The 13,094-nt window shown below is 42.1% G+C and overlaps 1 protein-coding gene across 10 annotated transcripts in view; it reads left to right on the forward strand.

Moving 5' to 3' along the window:
• The window catches only part of LOC126272212 (S phase cyclin A-associated protein in the endoplasmic reticulum), a 554,765-nt gene that overhangs the window by 226,719 nt on the left and 314,952 nt on the right, over nucleotides 1-13,094 (forward strand). For all 10 annotated transcript variants that reach the window (XM_049974904.1, XM_049974906.1, XM_049974905.1 and 7 more), the window contains one exon: nucleotides 4,474-4,555. In XM_049974904.1, the coding sequence (XP_049830861.1) occupies nucleotides 4,474-4,555 (82 nt within the window). The remainder of the gene's footprint in view (nucleotides 1-4,473; nucleotides 4,556-13,094) is intronic.

The following is a 13,094-nucleotide window of genomic DNA, read 5'->3' on the forward strand; positions in this document are numbered from 1 at the left end:
CAACGGCAGGGGAAGGAGGTTTCTTTCTGCTGGATGCCGGGGCACGTGGGTATTAGGGGAAACGAACTGGCGGATGTGACTGCCAAAGATGCATGTTCCCTCCCTCACGTTGTTGAATGTGCCGTCCCCCTCCATGCTGTAACCTCCCTTTTGCGTTTTCGTGTTATGCATCAATGGGAAGAGGAGTGGTTGGCAGTTTCTGACAATAAGCTGCGTCTGGTAAAGGCCACTACGCGACCATGGCGTACGTCCTACCAGTCATACAGGCGGGATAAGGTTCTCCTCACTCGCCTCCGCATTGGGCACAGTCCCTTAACGCATGGTTTTTTACTCCGGCGGGAGGACGCCCCAATCTGCAGTGCTTGTGGCGTCCAGATTACTGTCCGCCACATTTTACTTGACTGTCTTTTATTCTCTGACCAGAGGGCGGTGGTTTCTTTGCCACCGGATTTGCCCTCTATTTTGCAAGACGACGCAGCGACTGTGGTTAAGGTCTTACGGTTTTGTGTCCTGTCCAATCTGTTGCCTCGGATTTTAGGGAGAGGGTTTTAATGTGCTGCTGGGTGACTGGCTCACCCAGGTTTTAGGTAAGAGGTCCGCCAGTCACGATTACCTCCTTGTTTCTCTTCGGTATCTGTTCTCTTTTCCTTGTGTTTCCTTTCCTTTTTTAGTGTGTTTCTTCTCCTCTTGTTTTGCCTCTGTATGTGAGCATTTGGAACTGCGTCAGGCCTGTGTCTTTTAGCCGTTCTCCTTGTTCGGTGTCCGTCTTTGTCCTTTCACCGTATGTGTTCCTGTTTCTATGCGTTTGGGCGCTGATGACCACGCTGTTTAGCGGCCGTAAACCTCAAACACAACAACAACAACAACAACAACAACAACAAATCTTTTCAGCGTTTTACTTCGACAGAGCCAGCATTCTTCGGTTCAGTAAGGTATGTCGCCGAACTCCTACCCTAATTCCCCGAAGAACTGCCGAAACTGATGATGCGTTGATCTTGTGTTTTCAGATAGTTTACAGTACACACTACAAAGCGCTTCTCGATGGAGAACGCAATGAATTCCATACGTCTCTTCAGCGCTATGAGTCCTCTCTGATGGCCTCGCATTGCCGGTGTCCATCCGTGGTCACTGAGATTAAATGATTCCAATCCATACCGAGACCATCAATCACTTGCTCGACAACTTGGAGTAAGTGTACTGCTCTTGTAGTCCCTTTCAAAGGCACTAAGTCCAAAACGTCTTCTGTTATACCAGAGCGTTATCAACACCTCGTATGCATACCACTACCCAAGCTGTATCCGTAAGATCTGTTGTTTCATCCAGCAAAACAGAGAAAGCAACAAAGTCCTTAGCCTTATTTATTACCGGTCTGTGCACATCACCGGCCGTAACACTTAATACGTCGTGTCACTCTTTGTTTCGAAAGGCCGATTCCTTGAAACCTACTAATGTTCGTGGGACACAGAAGTTCTGCAGCTTCAAAAGACAGTCTTTTATAAAGTATCTTTCTGAAAACGGTTTCCTGGATCTTGCTATTCTTAATGCAGTATTGAAACTTGATCGCAGTACAGATCTACCGTGATTGCCATTCTAGGAAATTGAAAACAGTACGTTGTATAGTATAATATACACGAATGTAACGTAACCTACTCTCGAATATAGATGAATCAATCGTTTCTGACTTCATAGCAAAGTCTTATTGGCCACAGCCAGAGGTGACCACACGTTTGGACCTTCAGAAGCTATGTAATATTTCGACATATCATCAGTCTTCCATCGATTCTCTAGCATATCAACTTCGCAGGGTATCAGTGTAGAACACCATTTCCACTGCATCCTAGATGTGACGTGCAAATTGATGACTCATACCAAGTGAGTTCAAGAGGTATAGTTATCATGACTATAGTTATCGTTAAAAATCAGTTGATGACGCTCATCCATTTTCTTAAGCGTACCTAATTTGGCTTGCATGCTTTTCATTGTTCAGTAGAGCTGTGTGTCTTTCAGTCGTTAACTTGCACTGGCCGCCTGTTATTTGGTAGCGCAGCAAACACTACGAGTTTTCACCTACTGTGTGAGGAAGAATTGCAGTTACCACTCGTATTTAAGTGACTGAGAACACAGTTCTCCCGATCTTTACTCTTCTGCAATACTCGCCATTCTCAGTGCGTCTTACATAAAGATACAGTCGCCAGAGGGAAGACAGACTGCGTGTGCTTCGGTCTCCTTGGTACTGCGTAAATTAGGATGCGGAACCGTAGCCGCTCATTTGATATACGTTTCGAGTCACAGATGTCGCTGTTCAGCTTTGCCTACTTCTGACAAGGGAAACTCCCCATCGCACGCTCCTCAGATTTCGTGGTGAGAGGGCCCAGTGGACAGGACGACAAAAACAGATCAAGCATGAAAACAGGAGGCAGGTGTACTGCGCTGTGGAAAAAGAAAAGTAGCATAATAGAGACAGTGAACGGTCCAAGAACAAGAAGTGCAACATAGAGCAGTCGGGAAGAGAAATGGCGTAGTGGTTATGGTGTTGGATTGACCCGCGGGCGAGCCGGTTACAAACCTCCCTCGTGCCAATATATATATATATATATATATATATATATATATATATATATATATACTTTATTGATTATTCTGTCATGTGGTAAGAATACTTTACCGTCGCAGATAAATGTGATGAATAGCGAGGGCAGGGGAGATATCGTATAGACGTCTCACAGAAACAACAAATAAACGGATGTGAACTATATTACAACAAAGGAATTCAAGAATCAACACTTCCAGACCGGAACGCAACTTCAAAAACGTTAAAAACATGCGTTTTGACAGAATACAGAGAAACTGTGAAACTGTTCCTTTCATTTATTGCAGCCTGTGCGGCAAGCTATTATGTTTTCATTTCCTTGGGAATGATCATTTTGACATTGATACGGACACCTATATCGGGCAAGGGGGCATATCTCACTCACAAGTCGTACAAGTTAGGTGCATCGATAAGAGATTGCTGTCATATGACACATGTACTGTCACTAATGCCGTGTACGACTCACCAAACCTGTTTTTCCGTGGAGGATTCGGTTGACTTCTCGCCTTGCCGTCAAACGTTTGCGGTTCCCATTGGAAAGCTACTTCCTGTGCAAAATCAAATGTCGTTATAGGTCTCTACCTTACACATCGCTGTTGAAAACGGGCGTTACACCACAACACAGACACAAATTTAAATAAAGTGAACAGCGAAACACAAAAACAAAGAAAGGAAAGAAAAGATTAGGTAGGAGGAGGTTTGAACCCGGCTCGCCCGCGTGGCACCCCAACACCGTAACCACCTTTTTTTCTCATTTCGTTCGTTGCTGTTCGTTGTGTTTGGTCGCAGCGGACGTCAGATGATATCCATTGAAGTTCGTTGTTGTCCATTCACTCAGTTTTTTTTATTACAGAGACCATCCAGGTCTCTGACCGAACACACTGCGCTACCGATCGTCTTGAAAGGCCAGAGTGCTTAACCACGTCGCCATTTCTCTTTCCGATTGCTCTATATTGCACTTAATGTTCTTGAATAGTTCACTGTTTCTAGTCTGCTTTTTTTTACAGTCCAGTACACCTTCTTCCTGTTTTCATGCTTGTTTTATGTTCAGTTTTCAGTAGGCTTTCCACTGGCCCCTTTTGCCACTACATCTGAAGGGGCCCCGATGGGGTGGTTCCCTTGTGAGATGTACGCACCTGTGTCGCACTTCTGCACAGTGTGCAGTTGGCCGTTCGTGTCGACGATGTTCCAACTTTCATACAAGAGCAACACTTACTTGTTTGACAGCAATTTTCTAACGTGGTAAGCCTTGCACATTTCGAAGAAATGCTTGAAGACGAACATGCTGCATTGATAGAACATTCTCATAAAAAGAATTAACTGCAGTTCTGATAGAACCTGTGTTTAGGAGATCTCATGATGGCTTTCGAACAGCCATCAAGAGCAATATCTACTGGATGAGTGGATGTCATAAATCCAAAGGGATAGGTTTGAAGCCTCAGTTGTACATAGGATTTTTTTCTTCCATTATTTGAAACTTTCGCCTCTGACAATGACTTGTTAACTTGAAAAATTCCAAGTTGCTCTGTAATTCGGAGCTCACGTAAAAACGTAGGTACCATTTTAACTAGCTGTTAAGTCGAATGAAGGATAGGAGGATAGGAAAGGCACAACACGTCCAATAGGACCATGCCTAGTAAAGTTATGTGGTGCTGAAGTCGACGCTTTGGTTGAAGAAAGTTTTACTCTAAGTGAGCTAAATTCGAGAAGTGCAGCTCTGATATGTCCCAGATCACCGATAGTGGTTTTTTTTTATCCAGAAGTGGCTGGTAGAACTTATTGGGTACTTCTTTCCGGTCCAGTCGTCGTAAACAATAAACTTTAGTGTTCAGCGATGTCATTAGCGTTGATCTGACCGTTCATATAATTGTGTCTGTTTACAGGAGCTGATCCCAGACCGCGGTCGAGGTCTGGCGGTAATCAGTGCCAGTGGCAATGCGACGCTTCCTGTGGACAACTTGGCCGGTGAGTATAAAGAACCATTCTCTCAAGCACCCTTTCTAAGATTAGATTCACTTTTCGTTCCATAGACCCAAAAAATGAGATGAGTCTCGTGGGTGTGGAACATGTCAAAAAGGATAACATAAGACATAAAACATTTGAATATAACAATCACTATCCTGATCATTTGTCACGAGAATACAATACAGTAAACTGGAACAACTGATATTTACAGAATTAATACGCTGTCAGAATGAAACATTGTTATTCGCTATTAATAGATTTATCATGCACAAAATACCTAATCTTGACTGTTCTGACCAAGTGTTGTCAAAACTGAAATCTACCAGACATTTTTAATTAAGCTGGCCTAACAGTCTCTGTTAAGATATTCATCAATAGAGTAGAAGGAGTTGTCTATCAAAAACTCTTTCAAACTGTTTAAACCGAGTTTTATCTGAAACCAAGTTTTTAATGGTTGCTGGAAATTGATTGGAAATGTGTGTTCTTGAATATTGGACCTCTTTTTGGGCCAAGGTAAGTCGATTTTAGGTCTTTATGTAGATTGTTCTTATTCCTAGTATTGATACTATGTATTGAGCTATTGATTGGAAATAGAGATATATTACTTGCAACAAATTTCATTAAGGAATAAATATACTGAGAAGCAGTAGCTAGAATACAAAGTTCCTTTAACATTTTTCTACATGACATTCTTGAATTTATACCACAAATGATTCTTGTTATTCACTTTTGCATGCTAAAAACTTTTGATGAGTTACCCGTAAGCCAAGTATGCAAGTTTTTTATATTTATATCTCCTATGTCTGACACATTTTCAATAGACTTCTTTAGGCGCTTAAGCAATTCTGTGGTGTGTCCTTCCCAACTTTATGTATTATCGAGTGGCAATCCCAGAAATTTAACACTGTCAACCTCTTCGATCTGCATGTTTTCATATGTTATACACATGCTAACACCTACTAACCAAAAATGTAAAATACCGAGCGGTTCTAGGCGCTTCAGTCTGGAACCGCGCGACCGCTACGGTCTCAGGTTCGAATCCTGCCTCGGGCATGGATGTGTGTGATGTCCTTAGGTTAGTTAGGTTTAGTTCTAAGTTCTAGGGGAATGATGACCTCAAAAGTTAAGTCCCATAGTGCTCAGAGCCATTTGTAAAAATACTGGAGTGTTGTAGACGAAGTCACGTCAGATCTCACAAGGCACTTTAGGACAATGACTGCAGATGGAAGTAAGTCTGGGCTAATCCCTGCAGCTCGAGGACTTGATGCGTTGCCGTCGGTGTAATAAGTCGATGCGAAACATAGACTAATCTGCAGTGGAACTTTTCCATCCAGTAAAAAAAACGATCTTGATGAAGGACATTTGGAACACTGGCTGAAACATGTAAATGTAAAACAAGATGAACAGTCATATAACCGGAAAAGTTTTATTGAAGATGACAACCGCCGCGGAACCCTACTCTCGAGTGTACATGAATCAGTCGTTTCCGATTTCATGACAAGGTTTTAACGTCCACAGCTAGATATGACCTACGCTTTTGGCCCTCCAGATGCTATGTAAAATTTCGACACATCACCAGACTTCCCTAACACATGAACGCCGCAATGTATGTGTTCACTACCACTTCCACCACATACTAGATGTGGCGTGTAAATTGATCACTCATACCAAATGATGTATAGCAGCTATATAGTACCTTCTGAAAAACACTCCGGATTCATTTCTCTCTCGCTGCTCTTGAGAATAAAGCAACTGATTTAGCAAATATACGAAATGGTTTGATCTTAGACATTGGAAATGAGAGCGCAGACTTTCCGAAACGCTTTCTTATGCCTTCGTGCCGTGACTGTATCTTGGTTATCATGACTAATGGGGTTATTGTGAGTAGCCGCTTTGCGAAGAGTAGAGCCACAAATAGCATTAATGTCAGAGATGGACTTGGAATACCACTGGGCACAGGACTTGCTACATTGAAACAGCCCACAGTCCAAAAAAATCAAGTGGCTAAAAGACTCGTATTTACTACAATAATTCAGCGAATTATTTCTCGTGATGGGGCGTCGAAGTAGAGTTATAATTTCTATATTAAATCTGACGACGGTACGTTGACTAGAATGACAGTGAACTTCTTGAAGACAAAAAAGGCCATCTTGAATGAGCCAATGTATTAATTAAACATCTCTGGCACATGATTTTTACATCTGGAAGATGTGGTACGATAGTGTGTACAAAAGATGATTTCGCGCCCCCCCCCCCCCCCCCGCCCTCACTCAACACCCCCTACCCCACCCCCGTATCACGCAATCAACTTGAACACCAGCAATTCGAAACTGAATTGCTGTGGATTAGCGATAGTAGCCTTCTCCAACGTTTTAGATTTTCTGCGTCGTAGAACACATGGACATTGGCTTGTCTATAATGCTACATTTACTGAAAGAGGGAATGAAAGAATAAACATTATGGTTTGATGAACGTTTTCTTGACATTCTCGAGTGTGATTGATACCTCTGGAAGGCTATTACGACTGATTGTTTCATTCAGATCAGTCTTCGGTCATTACGATAACCGGAGTGTGATGATTATCTTCCTTAGTGTAGGCAGGATCTTCCAGCAGTATCATGTGTCTTACCACACGGATAGAAGTGTCAGAAAGTGTTGTCCAGTGTATCACCCTCCCCCCTTCTCTCTCTCTCTCTCTCTCTCTGTGTTTCTGTTTCTCTTTCTCTCTTCGATGTAGTGGGAGACAGTACTGATAACGTCTCTAGGCTCCAGATACCTGTAGGGATTTACGAGCACCCGATTGATTAAAAAAAAATGCTTTAAGCACTATGGGACTTGACATCTGAGGTCATCGGTCACCTAGACTGAGAACTACTTAAACCTAACTAACCTAAGGACCACACACACACACACACACACACACACACACACACACACACACACACACACACACACACACACACACACACGATCTGAACCTGAGACCGTAGCGGTCTCTGAAGCGCCTAGAACCGCTCGGCCTCAGCGGCTGGCTCCAGATTGAGTCATTCCAGCTCGACTGGCTGCTGTGTTTACTGCAAAAAGCTGTCACACTAGATAGTAGGAGATATTTCGTGCTTGCTCATAATACTGTGATTCAACTGATTAAATTCCGTTACCATGACTGTCCGGATAAGCTGACTGAACGCCATCAAACTCGGGATTAAACTATCGGCGCAGCCGCACGCAGTGTTTGGAACGGCGACACTGTACTGTCTAACAGCGAGGTCAACATAATTTTTGTTACAAAGGATGTGAATAGTATTCTTGGCTAAATCAGCTTTCAGCTAGCAGTCTCAGTTGACTTGTGATACACTGCCTTCTACCCGTTGATTCCATAGATTGATTAATCTTTTGTGGCCTAACTTAAATTAATCTGCAGGTTTGATTGTTTAAAAAATAACCGAAGTAGGTACAAGGGTTTGAGCCTCAGTTCAGAAATCCACATCAAGGTAATGAAAGTTGTTGGTAGCACTGCCGACGAGTCATGCTTGAATACGTCAAATAGAAATGAGACAGACTATATAACGAGCATGGCACGGATGTTGGTAATGCAGGTAGGTGTGAGCATAGAACTGACCTGTAATGGATATCGGGAAGAAACTGCGCGAACGTTCACCGTTCAAATGTGAGACGTGCTGGACGTGAGGTCAGAGAGTCTTGTGTGCGTCCGACTTTACTGTGGAGGCCGGGAAAGAGGAACAGCGAGGTGTCATCAAAACGTATGTGTAAATTCCTAAGGGACCAAACTGCTGAGGTCATCGGTCCCTAGACTTACACATTACTGAAACTAACTTACGCCAAGAACACCACACACACACACACACACACACACACACACACACACACACACGGACTCGAACCTGGGGCGGGAGGGGCCGGGCACTCCGTGAATGGCGCCCCAAACCACGCGACCATTCCGCGCGGTGCGATGTCAACATTTTGAGCCGGAAAGCAAGCATCAGAGCCAACAGTTGAAGCACATGGATATTCACCCGCTTGCAGAAAGTCCATATCCGTGCACACCATTGAGAGTTACACAACGGTTGGAAGTGACAGCTTGTTCGAAGTTCGTGGAGGTTTGTAGATAACCTTTTTACGTTAATTAAGAAGAATAAATGCCTCGTACCAGTACAGATAGTGGAAATACTTACTCTTATACGGTTCAATCCCGTCTCCAGTCATCCTGATTTAGGTTTTCCGTGATTTCCCTAAATCGTTTCAGGCAAATGCCGGGATGGTTCCTTTGAAAGGGCACGGCCGATTTCCCTCCCAATCCTTCCCTAACCCGAGCTTGCGCTCCGTCTCTCATGACCTCGTTGTTGACGGGACGTTAAACACTAACCACCACCACCACTTATTCTTATATTAGTTGAGAGTTAGCTCTGAAAGTGCAAAAGCGGAAACTTAATCCTCATGTAAATAAATGCAACGAACTGTATTTCGCCTGTAACGTTGGCGATCAGGACAGGTATTGGGCCGCCCATATATGTGCTGTTCGTGGTATGTTACACATCTGACAGTGTGGTCAAAATCATCAAATCACGTGTCCATTGACATTACCATGACTTAGAGAGAACAAATGGACCACACAACGGACTTAACTCTGAAATCAGATGGAAACAACATCGGGAAACAAGGAAATCTGTGCAATATCTCAATTTACTATCTGCTGTAAAGACCGTATGTCACAGTGAAAAATTGCCCATACCATTCTGTACTGAGATTGTGTCAGTGAGTGAAGACAGATATAGTTACGAACACACAGCAGACAGCGAAGGAGATATGCATGCTGACCCTACAATTCAAAGCCACTGTGAATCAAATGAGCCACGTTTTCTTTCTGGAGCGATCTTAACCATCTTTTTCGTAATTTAAATTTAAATGAGTGACACTTTATCATAGATCCAGCAAAGTTACTCTGAATTCAGTACGTGTTAACTGTGGGAAAAATTTCCTTCTGTTCTAACTGCTCATGCAGTTTATCTGCAGCAGTCATTAGACACCTTAAAACTGCTACTCTCATTTAGTCAGTGTGAGAAACAGGGCTAGTTAAAGCCCAAGCGGCACAAGCAGCCTTTTGGAGTCTAAACACGATATTCATAGAGGCCTCATGTGAAAAAATTATGTTCGCGATGTTAAATAAATAGTAGCGAAAACTGATACTGGTGGAAGGGAAAAAAGTCCAATAAACGTGTATCCGCAAATGAGCCGTTTGCGGCATAATGGTGAATGTGTATGAAATATTGGGCTAATTAGTACAAATGTATTTGAAGTTTTCGATAGAGCCTCTGTCTGATTAGGCGCAAATTTCACTCAAAGCTTGACTTAACAAGAAATACAAAACTATTTCCGCAGTTTACATTTTATAATGTATGTACTGTCGTACCTGTTGAAGGTGGTGTTCGACACGTCGTCCTCATGTTTGTAGGCAATGTTGCGCTCGTATCTGCAGTGAATACGAATTCATTCCAACACGACCGGGTTCTCTCGTAAATATTGACAGTATTGCACTCCTCGCGAGTAGTAGACTGTGTGTCACATCGATTTTCACCTCTACCTTCTCTCATCATCATCATTATCGTCGTTGTCCAACACAAACATGACGTTCCACTACAGACCCATGCATTACACTCACTTAAGATAAAACCTTCAGATCCAACAGGCAGCTGAACCTATCCCGAGGATATCCCAGCCAACAATGCCATATGACAAATACATATAGGCTACCTTATACTTCAAACTTGCCAGTTTTCTCTATTGCAATCTGCACTGTTTATATAATTACAATATTTTCATTCTTTTTCACTAGAAGCACCTGATCTTTAGGATCTCATCAAATCAGAATCGTTGCTGCCCCCATTGTATAGTTTACCAAAAAATCACAAATTTGGCATTCCATTAAGACCTACTGCAAACGCTATTAATTGTCCAATTTACGGGATAGCCAAACACTTGTCCACTCTCCTACAGACATTTGTAAGAAAAACTGACACTTCCATTAAAGTTTATAGTCATTTTATCAAAAAATTACAAAGCTTCAGGTTGAGTCCAAGTGATCTTATGGTCAGATTTGATGTTGTATAACTGCTTACAATGGTTCATCTTGGTGTGTACTATTGTAAAATATTTTCACAAGGGATATGGAGGATCTGTTTAAACGTTATCTCACATTAAATTACTTTCAACGGGACAACTAATTCTATGATTAGGCTAATGGCATGGCCATGGGGAACCCACTCATCGCAGTAGTAGCAATTTTTTGTATGGAAAAATGTGATGTAGTAAACATTCAGACAGTGAAGATGGAACCTTCGTGTTGGTTTCGGTACGTTGATGATACTCCCGTTATATGTTCTCACTGAGAAAAAGAATTTTCAGAACTTTTAAATTTTCTGAGTGATTTTAATTCTAAAGTAATGTTCACTAAGAGAAAAGAAAAAAGGTCAAATTTCATTTTCGGATGTACAGGTACTTAGAAAATACGAGGGAACTTCAGGGCACAAAGTCTACATTATGCCCACTCACCGAAATTCCAATCACCATCACAAGCAGAAAAGAGGACTGATGAAACCATTGATGGACTCTGCAGAAAGGATCTGTGAACCACAGTACTTGATACACGAGCTTAATCATTTAAGAACTGTCATCAGGAAAAGCGGCTGCCCCGACAAAGAGATAAGTAGGACGCTAACCATAAAAAGTCAGCTTCTAATCAGAAAGAACCAATTACAATGAAAGTTTTCCTTCCATTTGTCAAAACTTCAAAAGATCGCATCGCAGGAGTACTCAGAAGACACTTTATTAACACAGTGTTTAAATCAACAAGAAAGGTGCGCAATGTTTGAACACTGCAAAGGTCTTACGTACATCGCTTGTTGCAGCAAGAGTGTGTAAAATCCCTTTGTAGATGCCGTCAGGTGTACGTAGGAACTTCAAATAGAAGCATTAACACCCACCTTAAGGAACACAAGAGCAGTTGTCGTCTGAGTAACACGGATAAATCGCAGTCGCAGATAGTTTCTACGACGCTATGATTTTGCAGTAATCCAGTCATTACTATACTTGAGTGCATAGAGAGACCATAGAAATTCGAAAGCACGGAACCTCTTTAACAGAAAAGGAGGACTGAAATTAGAAAGGTGTGGGCCTACTGCTAAATAAAACTGCACCAACTCTTTCCCACAGCAAACCCCATAACGTACATAGGGGCGACTCCGCTATCTAAGCAGCAGTCTGATGACGTCACGAACGGACCGTAGCGTAGACAAGTATAAACATCTCAGCTTACTGAGCTTGTTTGACTGTAACTTCTTTTTGAGTCGTTATAGCCTCTGAAGATGTTTCCAGCATTGAAAGATGAAACTTTAGGCAGAGAAATGTGGCCCGAACCAAGGCCTGATACCAATTAAAATCACAGTAGAACATAGTGAACTTCCAGACAGTTGCATGCAATGGAGCGGGGATCCAAGAATTGCAACCCATCTTTCCTTCAGTGTCATCTCGTCAACATTCTTGTTTTAGTTTTCTCAGTTTATGAAAAGATCTCCATACTCTCGAGAAAGTCCTATATTACTTCATATACGGTTTTCCCAATAACATACATCCATTGTGAAAAATATTTAATTTCCATTTTTAAGGGAAGCGATGGCAATTGTTACAGTTCCTCACAAAACTTTAATTGAAAATAATTAGACGACATTGGAGTTAACAATAGAAGCATAAGGTTTCAGACGTAACAAGTCAGTGCAGACTTTCAGTGTCGTTGACAGAAGTTTTTTTAAGGTACATAATCAGAGGTATCGTAGCAGATATATATGGCAAGTATTGATGACAGATAGAAAAGCTGCAAGCTTATTTTGCGGTGCCGACATTCTCTCCTCCTCCTCTTCTTCTTCTTCTTCTTCCTCCTCCTCCTCCTCCTCCTCCTCCTCCTCCTCCTCCTCTTCCTCGCCACTCCACTCGACACCCTTCCATCAGATATCTAAAGTTTTTCGTCAAACAAGAACATTATACACTTATCGAAGGTCTGTGAAAGGTGGGCAGTCCTCATTCGAAACATTAGTCAGCATCAAATGACTTATGCCAGTCCTTAGGTTCAACTAAGTATAAATAAATAATGCTGACACTGAAACACTGTCGAGTGCCATCGACAGTGTTTGATACAAGAACATATCTGTACTTCGGAAGGCGTTTTCGACATTTTGGCAACCAAGCAAAGAGTATTTAGGATCTAAAGTGACTGTCCGTACCTCGTACCATTAAAAATCTTTCGGACTATCAGTAAGAGAGAGAGAGAGCAGTAATTACTTGCACAAATCAATTAAATTGTAGTTTACCGTGTTACAGCTTTAAGAGGCTGGTCTTGGCGAGCAAATGGATTATGTAAGAGTTATTGTCGAGCTGAGTACTGTGTTCATCGGGGATTATTTCGATTAATTTCGTAATTAACTGTATTTCATCATTCAGATACTAGCTTTTGAGGATGAATTTTGAGCTT

The sequence above is a fragment of the Schistocerca gregaria genome, chromosome 5 (assembly GCF_023897955.1).
Source record: "Schistocerca gregaria isolate iqSchGreg1 chromosome 5, iqSchGreg1.2, whole genome shotgun sequence".
Classification (NCBI taxonomy): Eukaryota; Metazoa; Arthropoda; class Insecta; order Orthoptera; family Acrididae; genus Schistocerca; species Schistocerca gregaria.